General features: G+C 51.7%; 1 protein-coding gene across 2 annotated transcripts; it reads left to right on the top strand.

The window, feature by feature from the left end:
* The first annotated feature begins 301 nt into the window (after window positions 1-301).
* On the top strand, window positions 302-14,106 carry MTG1 (mitochondrial ribosome associated GTPase 1). 2 transcript variants are annotated; one of them, XM_008051423.2, is made up of 11 exons: window positions 302-491; window positions 1,566-1,630; window positions 3,385-3,489; window positions 6,340-6,420; window positions 7,057-7,113; window positions 7,394-7,484; window positions 8,934-8,995; window positions 9,430-9,526; window positions 9,942-10,023; window positions 13,141-13,253; window positions 13,678-14,106. In XM_008051423.2, the coding sequence occupies exons 1-11, from the start codon at window positions 380-382 to the stop codon at window positions 13,809-13,811; spliced, it is 999 nt and encodes a 332-aa protein (XP_008049614.1). In that variant the 5' UTR covers window positions 302-379; the 3' UTR covers window positions 13,812-14,106. The 2 variants fall into 2 exon arrangements, with proteins under 2 accessions (XP_008049614.1, XP_021564993.1); XM_021709318.1 differs by lacking the exons at window positions 7,394-7,484; window positions 8,934-8,995.
* The last annotated feature ends 2,569 nt before the right edge of the window (window positions 14,107-16,675 follow it).

The following is a 16,675-nucleotide window of genomic DNA, read 5'->3' as shown; positions in this document are numbered from 1 at the left end:
TTTTTTTTTTTTTAAGAGAAGAGGTCTCACCAAGTTTCCCAGGCTGGTCTCAAACCCCTGGGACTCAGGTAATCCTCTTGCCGCCGCTTCCCAAAGTACTAGGATTACAGGTCTGAGCCACCGCGCCCGGCCAGAAGGAGGATTTTTAAATGAATGCTTATAAACCTACCAATTACTTAAAAAACCCCACAAAACCATGAGAACTCCGCCCCTCCGCCCACTCTGGCCCTTTGGGCTGGGGCCCCGCCCACGTCGCGCTCGGGCCGCCGCCGGGGCGGCGTGGTGCGCACGCGCGGGTCGTGCCGACGGAACCTTAGAGCGCCGGAACCCGGTGCCCGGAGCGGGTCGGCTGCGGAGCGTTTCCGGGGACGGCGGCGCCATGAGGTTGCCTGCGGGTGTGCTGTGCGGCGCTGCCGGGGCTGCCTGGCGGGAGAACTTCCCGTTGCGCGGTCGCGACGTGGCGCGCTGGTTCCCAGGCCACATGGCCAAGGGTGAGGCCCGGCGGGTAGGGGCAGGGTCCCCAAGGCCGGGCTGCCTTTGGCCGCCCGTCTGCGCCGCGACGAACGGCGGCCGCGGCTGGTTTCTCGTGGTTGTCCTGAGGCGAGTCCTCTCTGCCCTGCCCTCGCCCCTCCCACTTCTCCCCGTGTCCCCGTCCCCCCGTCCATGCGCGGCTCCGGCAGAGGCTGGTTCCTGGGAGACGCCCCCCACGTCCTCGGCGGCGCGGGCCCGGGTGCTGCCTGATCCCGGACCCCGGGCCCGCTGTCCACTGCCCCATAGGGACGATTGCCAGCAGGACTGGACAGGGCTCACCTCGATTCCCAGCAGGTTCCTTTTGCCCCTTTGTTCCCCCGATGTTTCAGATTCCGATGTTTTTGAAATGGTACAATTTTCCGAATATTATTTTGAGGACTAAATGAAATAGTGGGTATGAAGGCACACATTCACGTTGTCCGCTATTACCATCGCAGCACTCTAAAACGTTTCGAATTTTTTCTTCCTCTTGCTTAAACGTCTTTGGTTATTTCCTACTGTTTATCAAAATTAGGCCCCAAGAAGACATCTGGGCCCCTTCCAGCCATTGTAGGTGCTGTGATTCCACTTCTGCTCCAGCCCCTTAGGAAGCTTGGAGAAGAGAAGACGCAGGGAGGGGGATGATGCTGTGTCTGAGGATGTACATAAATAATAGGGCTGTGTGATTTTTGTTTTATATGTGTTGTTCTTGGTTAGGGGACCCGTGGGTACATCATGGCCATCTTTACACGGTATCAAAGGCCTAAGGAGCCAGCCTTAGTCTGTTCTACAGCCCAATTCAAGACCCATAGAAGTTAAATATTCCACCCAGGGGCTGAATTTGTCTGTGTCTCCTGGAGCCACAGGTGTGGAACTTGGAGGAGGCACTCAGCAAATGGTTACTGGTTATTGGTGACTTAGGTTATTGCCACTTCACTCAGATGTCTGTTTTTAGGTTGTGTTATGTTTGCGTGCTGTTCTGGACAGTTCAGCTTACATGTACCACTCTTGAAAGGTTGTGAGCCCCTGGGCTTAGGCATTCTTCTGTTTTCCAGGGCTGAAGAAGATGCAGAGCAGCCTGAAGCTGGTGGACTGTATCATTGAGGTTCATGATGCCCGGATATCCTTTCAAGTTTGGGAGATGTTCCTCTTCCTGAGACGGCAGGAATCATTCCTGGGTTCCCACCTTGTTTCTGTCCATCTCATCTATCTGGCCTCTGCTGCTGTCCAGTTAGTCAACCACAGTGGGCAGCAGCATCATTGATATTTAAAGCAGTGGTTCTCAACTATCATTACACTAGAATTACTACTTGAGACGGCTTTTAAAAATACCAATTGTTAGGCTCCTTCCCAGACAAGTTAATCAGAATCTCCGTTGTGAGGTTCATGATGTATGGTTTTTTGAACTCATTGATATATCATTAGTCTAGAATTCTGCCTGGCTCATCTAAGCCTTCCAGTATGGTCCAGCAGTAGAATTCTCTAGATAGCATATTCAAACTTAGTTTAAGTGTTTCTGCCAACTGGGGCTTTCCTTCTATGCTTAAGAAATGGATTGTTAAGATTTGATGATTTGTTCATTGACAACTGTATGGCTCAGAGTCTTTTTTGTTATATTTGAGCTATGTTTAGATTCTCTTTATATAATGCAGGTGTTGGTTTGAGAGCTGTCAACCATTCTGCCTTGTTAACCCTAGAAGAGTGTGAGGAAGATAAACCAGTAGGCCCAACCCTTGGATAGTGCTGGCCTAGGGACAGCTAGTTACATGTGGCCATTACTTCTATTGCTGAGATTTTCTGGAAATAGTAGTTGAGGATGAGGATCATTTTTAGGGTTTCAAAGGGTTGTTGGAGCTGGTGCAGTAAATATTGGGTTTCTTTGCTGTAGGCCGGAAATACACCAGTTCATACAATATCTCTTGTGGGTCAAAGTGTTTATGTTTGATTATTGAAAAATAAAGCCTGTAGTATTGATTATTCAGTATATGTGAGAGAACATTTCTCCTTCGGTCTTTGGTCTACTTTCTTATCTAGGATGTGGCAGGATGCTGGATGGTAACCTCCCACATCCAAGGAGGGGTTTCAAGGCTTGGAGTGTTCTGAATGAACGCAGGGTTGCTTGACCTCTGAGTGAAGTGGTTTATGTCCTGCCCCTCTGTGGCTTTTGGGCACAGCAGCTTAACTGGGTTCCTAGACCGGGGCATACCAGAGGCTTTGGGACTCTCACAGCTAGACTCAGTAGGAGAAATGAAGCCCCAGGTAGGGGCTGAGGGCTCAGAAGATAAAGATAAGAAGCCCCTTCCTGCCTGTGTTAGTGTTACATAAGCTGAGACCCCACAGCCACAGCGCCCGGCTGAGGGGGAAGAAACCTGAGGATGACAGGAAGGAGGTAGAATCTTTCAGGGGTTTCTGTAGGGAGAATGGACCTTCCCACCTGCAGGTGCAGCTGCCAGACCCGGATGGTCACAGAGGGTGGCGGTGGTAGTGTGAGATATTCTGGTTAGGACTTTATGGAAGGCAGTTTTTTTGAATGGTCAGATCATTTTTGAACTTATGTACCATGGTGACTAAAAGGTGACTTGGTTATTAAACCTTTCTCTGAGCTTTGTTTTTTTTTTGTTTTTGTCACTGTCTTTCACTGCACCCTTTTCCCAGCCAGGAGGGCAGTTTCTAGTTGGCTCTGCAGCTCTTACAGTGTAAAGTTGGGCTGGCTGGTGTGTGCTTGCACCCAGGCTGGGCTTCCTCCTCCATGTCAGCTCCTTGGGACATGGAGGAGGTGTCAGGAGGTGGCAGTGGCTCCAGTCTGCATAAGGAGACAAGACAAGGTTAATTGGCTGGTAAAGCTTTGAAGGTGTTTTGCCTTAACTTTGCTACATCCCGCTTTCAGGCCGCAACCCTCTGTTTCAGGAAACCCTTGGACTTAAACCTCACTTACTGATCCTCAACAAAATGGACTTGGCAGACCTCACAGAGCAGCAGGTAAAGACCCTTCTCTCAGATGTCTTCAGTGTGGTCATGTTTTCATGGTCATTTGTGGCGAGCAGAAGAGTTGCTGGGCTTACACTTAGTGTTTGTTACCCAGGCAGGCCCAGCGATAGAAATGGTGCTTTGCTTTGCAGAGGTGTGCCAGCATGGTTTCTCGTATAACATGCCTCTTCTAGTGTTAATTCTTGATGTAAATGCCCCGAGAGTGCATGCCTCCTGTGGGAGGTGGAGTCTGAGTGACAGCCTCAGTGGCACTGTGGACTTTTCCTTGGTGATATGGGTCTGTTGTGTCCCCACGTGGTGGCTGGAGTGCTGTAAGCACCTGACATGGATCCACACATGACCATCATATTTTACTTAATTACTTTGGGTTTTAGTAGCCGCATGCAGCTGGTCTGGTCTGGTCAGATCTTCTGTGATGGCTGCAGTGCCCCCAGGTGTCCAGCCTGCCAGTGTGACCCCAGAACCTGTGTGCCGGCTGAATTATGCACATGGCAGGATCTGGAAGCTGGAAGGGCTGAGGTTCCTCCAGAGCCAGGCATAGTCGGGCACAGGTTACCCTGGGCAAGGTGTCTGGAGGTGAGAAGCATGAACACACCTGGTAATGTTAATTTTGAAGGGCTTATCTCTGCTTCTCTTGCTTGGTTATCAAATTCTTCAAAGAGTAGGTGTCCAAATCTTTTGAATTCAAGTCACTTTAGAAAAAAATTGTTAGTGGTGCAGAATTTTCTTTTGTTGCAGCAGCAATAATGCTTTTCAGGTTTCTTAGTTTACTGTGGTCCATTCAAGTGACTTAAACCCAGCCACAAGGCTCTACCACAAGTTTCCAGGGAAACACTAACTACTAAGCAACCAGAGTTGCTTTGTTCATTGAGAATTCAAGCAGAAGACACTTCCCATAATGATAACCCATGCCATAATGCATGCCTACAGATCTGATCTAAAACCTTGCTATGCAGAAGGAGTCAGTGCCTCTGAGAACGAAATGTTATTTTCCCTGCCTTTGCAGCTTTAGTTCTTTTTTTTAGATTGAAATGATAGTTTATTTAGAAAGTAGATTCTATAGTTTATTTATAAAGTAGATTAGAGAAAGAGAGAAGACTCACCTCCCCTAGCTTGAGGAGGGGCCAAAGCTGCTTAAAGAAAAGCATGACCGGCCAATGCTTAACAAGAACAATGGCCGCCGCTACTGGAGGTTGAATGCTTTGAAACGTTTCCTGTGATGGGGGCAGGTCATCGGCTTTAGTTCTTTATCATCACAGGTGCTTTTTTTGGTTATTTTCCCCCATAGAACTGAAGCTTGAGAAACAAGTGCTTTCTGTTGCTTTCATTAGCTGAGACTTTTGAGTCATATCAAATGGTTACTTTCTCTAAAATACTGTTTCATGGAGGGTGATCACCTAACACAGGGGCACAGCAGTGTCTTACCTGGTTGGGAGATAACAAATTCTAGGTGCTTCTATAGCTGTTGCTTTTTGAAGAGTCAAGAGTAGACATGCCTCCGGGTGGAGTAGGTATGCCTGAGTGAATTTACCCACTTAGAGTGTGGCCTCAGGTGTATATGTGGTGCTTTATCTCTCAGGCCTTGCCATCATGTTGGGTAACTAACTAAAACCAGGCTGGGTGCAGTTTTACCTGTAATCTCAGCACTTTAGGAGACCAAGGTGGGAGGGTTGCTTGGGACCAGGATTTTGAGACCAGACTAGGGAACATAGCAAGGCTCCATGTCTACAAAATTTTTTTTTTTCAAAAATTTTTTAAAGTAGTTAAGTGTGGTGACAGTCCCAGGCTGAGGCAGGAGGATCTCTTGAACCCAGGAGTTTGAGGCTGCAGTGAGCTATGATTGTGCCACTGCACCCCAGCCTGGGCAACACAGTGACACCCTATCTTAAATCCACTTGAGCTCTGTTAGTAATATTTTTGTTGATTGAAGCATTGATCTTATTTTTAGGTCAGTAGCTGTTCAAACAACACAACACTGATTTTTAAAAACGGAATATAGCTTTACACTGATTTCACTGGATGTTAAGTCTAGTAAGTTTATGTTAACCTTGGTTTACTTTTGGGCTTTTAAATATTGCATATGCTGCATTCTGTAATCAGATTGGGCTTAAACCTCAGTTTAAAGTAGACTTCATTTTGTGAAATAGAACACACGGAAGTAAAGAGATTACTCATAAGGTCCCAAATCATGTACTTTTTTTTGCTGAAAGTAGCTTCAGAACATCCTAATTCATCCTGCTTGTCCCTGCCCTGCCGCCCTCCCTCCTAGTCCCACTGTGGAGCCTTCCCTGGGGCCAGCCATGGGGCTCAGTTGCCCTCCTTGGAGCTCCTGCCCCCTCCTAGTTGCCCAGGCTCACCATTCCCTGTGCCTGCGTCTTCCTGTCTGCCTCTCTTTCAGCTCCTGGTGGCCCAGCCTGCGGAGATTCTGAGCAGATGAACACCTCTGGCAGAATGTAGCCTGCCATCTCAGATCCCTGAATTTTGTGTTATACCATTCGAGTTTTCATTTGTTATTTTTTTCTTTTTGAGTTGGGGTCTCACTCTGATGCCTAGGCTGGAGGGCAATGGCACACTCAGGGCCACCGCAGCTTCGAACTGCTGGGCTTAGGCAATCCTTCCACCTCAGCCTTCCAAGTAGCTGGAGCCACAGGCATGCGCTATCATGCCCGGCTAATTTTTTTGATTTATTGTAGAGATGAGGTCTCACCAAGTTGCCCAGGCTGGTCTTGAACCTCTGGGCTCAGAGTCCTCTCACCTCAGCCTCCCAAAGTGCTGGGGTTACAGGCTTGAACCACTGCACCTGGCCTCATTGGCTATTTAAAATGGAAATGTCTCTTACAGAAAATCATGCAACGCTTGGAAGGACAAGGCCTAAAAAATGTTATTTTTACCAACTGTGTGAAGGATGAAAATGTCAAGCAGGTAAGCTTTTTGTGTATGTGTGATGTTTCTGCTTCAGTACGTTCAGGGAGTAATGTGATTTGTTGTATGCTTTAATAAGAAGTTGAACTTTGGAAGAGATCCAAGGTGTTGGTTTCCAGCTGCCACACAGGTGCCTCCTGGGGTGAGCCTGTCTCCCTGTGCTGAAGAGCACAGAGTCTGGCTGTAAAGATACATTCCAGGGTAGTAAGTGGTGAGCGCCATGTTGCAGAGTCTAGTCACATTTTCCTGGTTGTATTTGGCAGAATTTCCTGGGTTAATGTGATCTTCATTAGAAGATAGTTACAGGCACAGCCGTCACTGAAGCCCTGGGGGCCAACCTGCTTGTTTGTGGTGGGGTGGGGACGGGGACAGGCACAGGTGGCCCCGACCCGCACAGCTCGGTCTGACATCTGTGATCTGGACAGAGCTCGAGTTTCCCAATGCCGTACACTTGAATGTACCACCTCCAGAAATTAAGGAAGACACCAGATGTCTGTGGACACTGAGTAGAAGTCCAGATGTAGGGACTGGGCTCTCCGAACGGATGCGTGGCAAGGGAGACCCTGGCGCCCCGATCTTGGTGTTCTGGGGCAGCAGGACGAGTGAGCTAGTGACGTCATTCTTGGTCTGTTGTAGATCGTTCCCGTGGTCACTGAGCTGATTGGGAGCAGCTACCGCTACCACCGAGGAGAGGTTGGTGGGGGGCCTCAGGGCTGGGAGGCGGGTGTGCGGTGGGTCGTCAGCTCCTTCTGCCCGGCCTCTCTGAGGAGAGAGTGCTGCAGCCCAGGCAGGGAGCACTCTCGTCCGCCGCTTTCACGAAAAGGGGTGGTGCCGGCCCTGCTGGGTTGGCAGGGCCTCCGCCATGACCTCCTTGCTTCCTTGAGCTGGGGACCCCTCGCCTGGGTCGGTCGGAGGCCTGAGGCTCCAGGGGGCCTGGGTGTGGGCCCTGGGACTCCTCTTTCCGCCTCCGCAGAACCTGGAGTACTGCATCATGGTGATTGGAGTTCCCAACGTGGGCAAGTCCTCCCTCATCAATTCCCTCCGGAGGCAGCACCTCAGGAAAGGTACTGGCACCATGCAGCCCCTGTTTGGTCTCTGTCTTGCCTGGAGGGGAGGGTGCACAAAGAGTGCAGCGGGGCTTCCGTTGACCCCACATCCCCACAGTGCCTGGTTGTCCGGTTCCACCAATTCATAGTGCAGGGTAGGATCGAATGGTGGGACAGTCATTCTGCTGTAACTTTTACTCTCAATTTTTCTCTATTTAAAATCTGTTCTACAAGGATGACTTTTCTAAACTTTGATGATTTTGTTCTTTCACTTATTTAAGTCCCTTTGATCCAGAGGATTCAGCACTTTGTGAAGTGGATGGGCTTGATGATCAGGCAGGGCGGCTGACTTTCTGTGAGCCTGTCTGAGGCTGGCTCTGGCTCAGAGTATTCTCAGCATGCTGCCTTTGCAGGAAGGTTTTCTAACCTCATGTTGGAATTGCCTGGTGGGCACTCCTTGTTTCATGCTTGGTCTCGGAGTAAGTTTGATTCACAACAGAAACCCCACAGTGCTCACTCACTGTCACCTTTTTTTTTTCCTTAACTATTTTGAAATTTAATTCAAGTCTGCACTGACTTCATTTTTCACATTAAGGATGTAGCATTTATTAAGAAACTCATTGCAATGTGCAATTCTGATGACTTTAAACTGTGATGAGCCATTTTATACAAAGAGTGTTTTTAGTGCTAACTGGGGAGATGTGATAGTCATTTATGCTAAGTTTATTTTTCTTTAAATGTGTTATTTTTCTATTGGTAGCATTAAGTACATTTACAGTGTTGTGTCACCAGCACCCCTGTCTATTCTCAAATGTTGTTTTCATTACCCCGAACTGAAACCCTATAAACATAAACAGGGTTTATGGGAGGTTCTCCCTCCCCTGACCCTCCCATTCCACCTTTCTGTCTGAATCTGACAACTCTAATGACCTCAAACAAGTGGAATTATAGTATCTGTCCTTTTGTGCCTGGCTCATTTCACTGACAGTGTGGAGGTTTGTTCCTTGACACATGCTGAGCTGGGTCCCAGAGCAGCAGCGTGGTTCTTGGGGTTCAGGGCCCAGATGGTCTCCAGTTCTGGCTTCACAGACAGGCCCGTGTGGGTGGTGCTGTGGGGGGCAGGCTCGCCTGCAGGTGCAGGGATGAGACCAGGATGGATAAGGAAACTTCATGGGAGGAGCAGCTTTGGTCTCTCTGCTGCAGACCGGGAGTTCCTTTCCAGTACTGGTGAGGTGCGTTCTGTAGCCATTGTTGCAGCCTCTTGGCCCTGGTGTGGCTTGTCAAGCACCCCTGCCATGAGCTGGTGTGAGACTGAATGTGGAATGAATTATATCTTTGGGAAACTCCTTTGACTTTGGGAAAGTTGGATTTTGGCTAGTCAGACATGTCAGTTACACATGCAGTTCATTGCTTGTTCTATAGCTGATGTGTTTAGTGTACCTTTGACAGCCCCTTTCTATCCTACAGGAAAAGCCACCAGGGTGGGCGGTGAGCCTGGGATCACCAGAGCTGTGATGTCCAGAATTCAGGTGGGGTCCTTGGTGGCCGGGCCCGGCTCCATCCAGTTGTACAGGCCTCCAACGCCTTCCCTTCCCCGTGGGGCACTCCCTACCCATGCCAGGACTGCCCAGTCCTTATGCCAAACCTGTGGGGAAGGCACTCTGCTTGTCCCATTTCCAGGTGAGGGGACCACCTGCCCGGGACCACACAGCAGTTAGAGCAGGGCTGGGTGGAACCCACTCTCCACGCCTTAGTAGATGGCATAAGCTGTTGAGACCTGGTGCTTTTATTCTTGGGATTAAATGGGAAGTCCATCCTTTGTGGAGTCCTAGAGCTTGTTGCTGACATGGGATTGGATCCCGGGGGCCTTACTTTGAGCCCCAGGTGTAAAAGGCTTCCTGAGTGACCCGCTTGGGCGAGGGGCTGTCGTCTCAGCCTGATGGTGCCTTCTGTTCCCACACAGGTTTGTGAGCGGCCGCTGATGTTCCTGCTGGACACTCCTGGTGTTCTGGCTCCTCGGATCGAAAGTGTGGAGACGGGCCTGAAGCTGGCCCTGTGTGGTAAGCCAGGGCTGGGGCAGGTGTCCCTCCGTCCCATGGTGAGGGCTCCACCTGCTGACTTTGGCACAGGGTCCCTAGACTGAATAGAGCTGTTACTGACTTTGCCCTGGTGTCACGCTTCGCAGAGCTCAGTGTGAAAGCGGTGGTAGCACATAGCTGATAGATTCTAGTCACTGTTCTGACCCTACCCTGTGAGACAGTGACCTTCCCTCACCTGGTTTGACACACAAGGTTAGGTCACATGGCCAAGGCCCAGGCCAGGTGGGAGGAGGCACCAGGACATCAGCTGCATACCACCTGCTTCCTGGGGAAGCTACTTTTCCCCAGGCTGGCCTTTTCCTTAGGAGCATGATTGTCTTTGGGCTGAAACCGGTATGCTGACTGTTCCAGGCACTGACCTCCACTGCCCCTGCAGGAACGGTACTGGACCATCTGGTGGGGGAGGAGACCATGGCCGACTACCTCTTGTACACCCTCAACAAGCACCAGTGTTTCAGGTGAGTGCAGTGAAGGCCCTCGGCGGGGCACCTCTTCCTTCTCTCTCATCCTACCTAGTCTGGTATAATTTTTCATTTTATTTATTCATTTCCTTTTTAGAGACAGGATTTCTCTCTGTGGCTGGGGTGCAATGGTGTGATCATAGCTCACTGCAGCCTTGACTTCTTGGGCTCAAGTGATCCTCCTGTCTCAGTCTCCCAAGTCGCTAGGACGACAGACTTGTACCATCACACCTGGCTAATTTTTAAATTTTTTTGTAGTAGAGATGGGTTTACATGTAGTATTATGAAGGTATTATAGACACAGTAACATGCACATTACTTCAAGTATACAGTTTGGTAAGTTTGAACATATGGTGACATCTGTGAAATCACACAATCAAGAAAGTGAACATTTCCATCAAAATTTCTTGTGCTCCTTGGTAATCACTCCTTCCTGCCCCCTTCCTCTGTGCGGGGCAGCTATCTGCTTTCTATCACTGTAGGTAGATGTGCCTTTTCTAGAATTTCATGTTAAATGGAATCATTCAGGATGTACTCTCTCTTATCTGACTTCTTTCACTAGTATAACTGTTTGGAGAGTCATGTGAGCAAGTAGTACTGAGTATCAGCAGTTTATCCTTTTTCTTGCTGAGTGCCGTTTCATTGTTACACATATAGTGCAGTTTGTTTATCCCTCCACCTGTTGATGGATATTTGGGTTGTTGGCAGATTTGGCTTGTCACAGATTAAGCTACTTTGAGTGTTCACATGTACAGGTCTCTGTGTGGAGTGTGCTTTTGTTTTTCTCGGGTAAATACTTAGAAGTGGAATAGCTGGGTCCTATAGGCATGTTTGACTTTTTAAGAAATTGCCATGCTACTCACAAGCAGGGATTGATGAGTGTTCTTCAGTTTCTCCACATCCTTACCAACACCTGGTGTGGTCAGTCTTTTATTTATTTATTTATTTATTTATTATTATTATTTTTACAAGTCAGTAGATGCTTATTTTGTGCCTATTCTGCTCGTGGTTAAAAAAAAAAAGTAAAACTAGAAAATTTACAAATATGTGAAAATCTCAAAAATGTAGTTTTTTTTGTTTTGTTTTGCTTTATTTTAAAGACATGGAGTAGAATTCAGGATTAGGTAGATAAGAGGTTATCATGCAGGTGAGCTTTGGGGCTCCCTTTGGTCCCACTTTGCCTTGTTTGAGATCAGGTATGCTTATTGATGTTATGTCTCCTCCCTCCCCTGTGGTCGGTCTTTTAATTTCAGCCTGCCCAATGGGTATGTGTGGTGTTGGGTAGCGTTTACACACGTCCTTATGAGCTGTGTTGTCCAGTTGTGCTGTGCTACCAGGTCTGAGCATGCTGGCCTTCTCAGAACTGATGCTGTCCTCCACTGTGGGAGCCATTAGGCAGGCTCCTCTCCCTCTCCACCTGTCCGGAAGGTTGGGTCCAGGCTAGTTTCCTGGCTTCTGAGGCTCTGGGTGGTGTTTGTGGTCAGGGTTTGTCCCTGTCTGCGGCTGCTCTTTTCTGGCCTTTCCCTTCAGGCCTGTCTGCCCAGACCCTGCATAGGGAGGGCACAAGGTGCTGGTAAGGATCACTGGGTGATGCTCAGCAGTGCTGGCGACCTTGTCAACCCGAGCTGGTCGGATTGGCCCTTTTCCAGCAGGGTGGAAAGGACGCAGGTGTCCGGGCTGCCTGGGAGTTGTTGAGTGCCATCCACAGCAGCAGACGGAGCATGTTGGTGGGTGGCCTGCTGGGTCGCCCTTCTTGGTCTCCAGTGCAGCCCAGGCTGGCACAGACACCTGCCTGTCCTTGCTCACAGGCAGGGTAGACGAAGCCTCTGCACACGAACAGCCACTGTTCAGACCATTGCAGCCAAGGGCTCCAGTGATGGGAGCTGCCCTCCGTGTAGCTGGCCGTGGCCACACAGGACAGAGCTCGGGAAATAGGGTGGTGGCTACCCTGTGGAGCTCAGTGCCTGGCATCATGGTCACAGTCTAATCACGGTCACCCACACAGCGCCACCGTCCCCCCCAGCCTCGTCTCAGTTGCCTCGTAGCACTGCAGTACTTGGTCCCATCTCAGTCAGCCACACTGCACCGCGGTCCTCATCTTGCTCATCACAGTGCACTGCGCTCACTCACAGTTTCATCTCGGTCGCCCACCCTGCGCCCTGTTCACCCACAGCCTCCTCTCAGTCACCCACACTGCAGCACAGCCATGCACGGTCTCACGTCGGCCACCCACGCCGTACCACGGTCACCTGCCGTCTAATCTTGGTCACCCATACTGCGTCGCAGTCGCCGCCCATCTCACTGTACCATGGTCACCCACCACCTCATTTCGGTCACCCACACCACACTGCAGTCTCATCATGGTCACACTGCACTGCGGCCACCCACACTGCACCACAGTCGCCCGCCATTTCGTCTCAGTCACCCACACTGCGTTGCAGTCACCTGCCAGCTCATCTCGGTCACCCACACTGTACTGTGGTCACCCACAGTCTCCTCTCAGTCACCCACACTGCAGCACAGTCATGCACGGTCTCATGTTGGTCACCCACATTGTACCATGGTCACCCACCGTCTCGTTTCGGTTACCCACACCACAGTCACCCACTGTCTCATCATGGTCACTCACTGCACCACGGTCACCCCCCGTCTCTTCTCAGTCACCCACACTGCATTGCAGTTACCTACCATCTCATCCTGGTCACCCGTGCTGCACCAGTCATGCACGGTCTCATGTCAGTCACCCACACTGTACCATGGTCACCCACTGTATCGTTTTGGTCACCCACACCACACCACAGTCACCCACTGTCTCATCATGGTCACTCACACTGCACCATGGCCACCCACACTGCATCATGGTCATCCACTGTCTTATCCTGATCACCCATGATGCACTGTACTCCCCACTGTCTCATCTTGGTCACCCACACTGCGGTCACCCACAGTCTTATCTCTGTCATCTCACACTGCATAGGTGTCACTGTCACCCATAGGAGGTGCTGTGCTGTGGCCTTGTGGAGCTGGGCATGGCCTTCAGGAGGAAGGGCCTGGCCGGACTCCCTGTGCGGCGCTGGTGCTGGACCCCGTGGCACTGACTTGTGGCTTGTATAGGTATGTGCAGCATTATGGCCTGGGTAGTGCCTGTGACGACATAGAGCACGTCCTGAAGAGTGTGGCGGTGAAGCTGCGGAAGACGCATAAGGTGAAGGTGCTCACGGGCACGGGTAAGTGTGGGCACAGGTGTGGGCGTGGGAGCCTGTACCCTCTCACTCACAGGGAATCCCTGGCTGTCCCCAGGGAAGGCAGGAAGGAGAGACATAGCGAGGATCACAAAGATGGTTCTTCTGGGAACCTGGGCCGGGGAGCTACAGAAGGTTCTAGAGAGGAAGGTGCTCATAGTCCAGGCTTCAGAGGGCAAGACTGGCCCTGCTCCTAGCCCTGGCAGTGCTAGGTGGATACCCACAGGCCTCACCTGTCTGGCCTCTGGAGGTTCCGGGAGAGGCCTGGGCTCTGTTTTCCTTTTGAATCTGACCTGCTGGCCCAGACTTCCCTGACGCTGGTCTCTTAGGGCCAGTCCCTAAGGAGGGTAGGGGCTGGGCCTGTCCTGCTGTGAAGACACCTTTCTCACCAGACCATCCCATCCCCCAGGTGATGTGAATGTTGTTCAGCCCAACTACCCCATGGCTGCCCGTGACTTTCTCCAAACCTTCCGCCGTGGGCTGTTGGGCCCTGTGATGCTGGACCTCGACATTCTGCAGGGGCCACCCCCTGGCCGAGACTGACCCCTGAACTGGGCCAGGTAGTGAGGACACCAGAGGCATGTGGCCCCCCAGACCTTTTTTGGCTTGGGTGCTTAAGGTTTGGGACAGCCCACCCTTTCCAGCAGCTCCGTGCTAGCCACCGGGACACTGTGCTCTTGTGCCCCACCACGGTCTGGCCAGCTCCTGTCCAGAGGCCATGCTAATTGGGTGGATGTCAGGCCCACACCCCGACGTCCCCGAGCAGTCCTGCATGCCTGGTCTGCAAGGAGGTGAGGTTGATGCTGTATCAGAAGAAATTAAAAATTTTTAAATCCCAGATGAAAGGCCTGTCTTTTGTTGACCCAAGAGTTGTACCATTGTGCCTTGGGCCCTGTGTTAAAGCCCCCATCCCTGGTGGAAAACAGGAAGTGAATGGGTTAGTCGCTAGGGCTTGTGTCAGCTGCCCTCACTTCAGTGCCCCAAGTCCTACACAAGGAGCAGCCTTGCTGTAGCAGAGGGGTTTATTTCACAACACTGTTAGACTGCACACAGACATGGATAAGAGGTTCTGGGTGGCAGAGCCCAAGGACTGGCTTCTGCCCTTAGGGCTTCGGGGGAAGAGGTTGGACCCTGTGCACGGCCTTGTATCACACAGGCTGGAGGACTGCCTGGCATGGGTGGCAGAAGCCCCAGGCCTTCGAGCACCTTTGGGGCAGTGGGACTTTGATGAGGGGCTGAGAGGAGGTGCAGGGGTGCTTCCCACCAAGGCCGTCAGTGCACCCGAAAGGACCCAAGGACTGTTCCTGCACCAGCCTGCATCCTAGAAAAGGGACGAGGAAGGCGGTGGGCTTGGGCTGATGGCACAGACGAGGGAGGTGCTGTGGGGCCTGGGGTGGCGACCCCCTGGTCCGAAGCTTGGGCCCCTTGCTGTCCGTTGGGGCCTGGCCTTCCCACAGTGGTCTCTGCCAGGGTCCTGGTGTGTTGCCAGTGCCCTCCTTGCTGGCTGACCCTCCTCCGCCAGCCACTCTGGATGCGGTCGCCCCACACCTTGCACTCTCAACCTGAAACTACCCCTAGTGCATCTGCATCCTGACTGCCTGGCTGGGAAGTATTCCGATTCATGGCTGTGCCAAATGCCAATGTGCTCAGTAAACAGTTGTCACAGAGTACGGTGTTTCCACCACATTGAAACCTTCCAGCAGCTTGTAGTGGTGTGGTGTGTGAGGGTCTGGTCCAGTGCGACTATCGCCTGCATGGGTTTCTGTGAAGCCAGAGGGCTCAAGTCTGTCTCTTTGCCCGGGTGAGACTCAGACCCTCCTGCGGGGACGTGACAGAAGGGCGCCCTCTGCCTGTGAAGACCCTGGGCAGGGCTTGGAATTGGCTTGCTGGTCCTCGGTGGCATTGAGCTTGGTCTAGAAGGGATGGAGGAGCACCTGGGCGCTCTCTGCCCGGAGAACACTGGCAGTGTGGATGAGAGGCTGCAGAGAGCTGCCTTCTGTGCTTAGTGCTCCAGTGTTTGGAGAAAAGTGCTCGGTCCAGGTTCCTGCTAGCAGCTTCCAGACCTTCCTCCTAGCCAGAGCCTGGGCCTGCTGGAGAGAGCAGAGGCTGGAAGGACCCCTGGGCGGTGCTGGTCTCGACATTGGTGCCACCACCTGAGTCCAAAGGCTCGTAGGCCTGTGAGCAAGTACCCAGCTGTGGGTGGGGCTCTCACCAGAGCATGGAGGGAGTGAGATCCCAAGGCTGCAGAGCACCAGGGCCTGGGAAGACCCATCCTACTTCGGGATGAACTGATGATTTGAGAGCTAGGGAACTCCGTAAGGAGCTGAGCCCCTTGGCGCTGAGCCCATGGCTCCAGCCCTGGGGAGGCAGAGGGTCACCCTTACGCGCAGAGGGTTTGTGTGCTGGAGGCAAAGCCTTGTCAAGATTGCCCAGTGCTTCCTGGAGGCTACTTGACATCTGCCCTGTTCTCAGAATGTCCTGATGATCAGGCAGCCCTTGTTGGTGCTGCACGGGAACGTGGCTTCCTCACCATGGGCTTCTTGTGCACAGGCCGCATCTGCTGGCCTCTGCTGCTGTGCTCATCCTTCAAGGACCTGCCGGTGACTTTGCTTGGTCCATGGCAATCCCCTGGCTTCCACTGAGCAGGCCATCAGCCACCATTTGCACCACACCAACACCAGGCCCCTCTGCTGCGGTCTGGTCCGGCTGTTCCTGAGGAAGGGGCTTCTGCTGGGAAACCTGGGAGGGCTCTTCAATGGGGATGGTAATTGCTGCACCCCTGAGTACAGGCAAGAACTTTGTGATCCCCAAATGTGAATTGAAAGTTCACAGGAAATGGAGGCCGGGTGCAGTGGCTCTCACCTATAATCCCGCCATTTTGGAAGGCCGAGGTGAGAGGACTGCCTGAGCCCATGGATTCGAGGCCAGCCTGGGCAACTTAGTGAAACCTCATCACTACAATAAATCAAAAAATTAGTTGGGCATGATGGCACATGCCTGTAGTTCCAGCTACTTGGAAGGCTGAGGCAGAAGGATTGTCTGAGCCCAGCAGGTCAAGTCTGCGGTGGCCATGAGTATGCCGCTGCACTCTAGCCTGGGCAGAGGAGTGAGACTCCAACTCAAAAAAAAAAAAAAAAAAAAGAAGAAGAAATGGAAAGCTCTGGAATGTGTTGATTTTTTTCCTTCCAAAATGGGTCTCAAGAAGAGTGAAGTGACTTGTTTCAAGTTGTTGGAGCAAAGTGGCTCCCAGAGAAAGGAACCTTCCCTGGCGTGGGTCTCGCAGGGACCTCGGCCTCAGGACGAGTGGTGGGGAGGCCCAGGCAGCCAGGGTGGAAGCTCCTGGGCCCGTTTTCCTCCTGGGGAATGTTCCTGGGCTGTGAAATCCACAGGATCGGCTCTTCTGGGCA

The sequence above is a fragment of the Carlito syrichta genome, unplaced genomic scaffold, assembly GCF_000164805.1.
Source record: "Carlito syrichta isolate Samal-C Ts95f unplaced genomic scaffold, Tarsius_syrichta-2.0.1 Scaffold172089, whole genome shotgun sequence".
Lineage (NCBI taxonomy): Eukaryota > Metazoa > Chordata > Mammalia > Primates > Tarsiidae > Carlito > Carlito syrichta.
The sequence above is the reverse complement of the archived record's forward strand: the minus strand, read 5'-3'. Positions and strand labels throughout refer to the sequence as shown.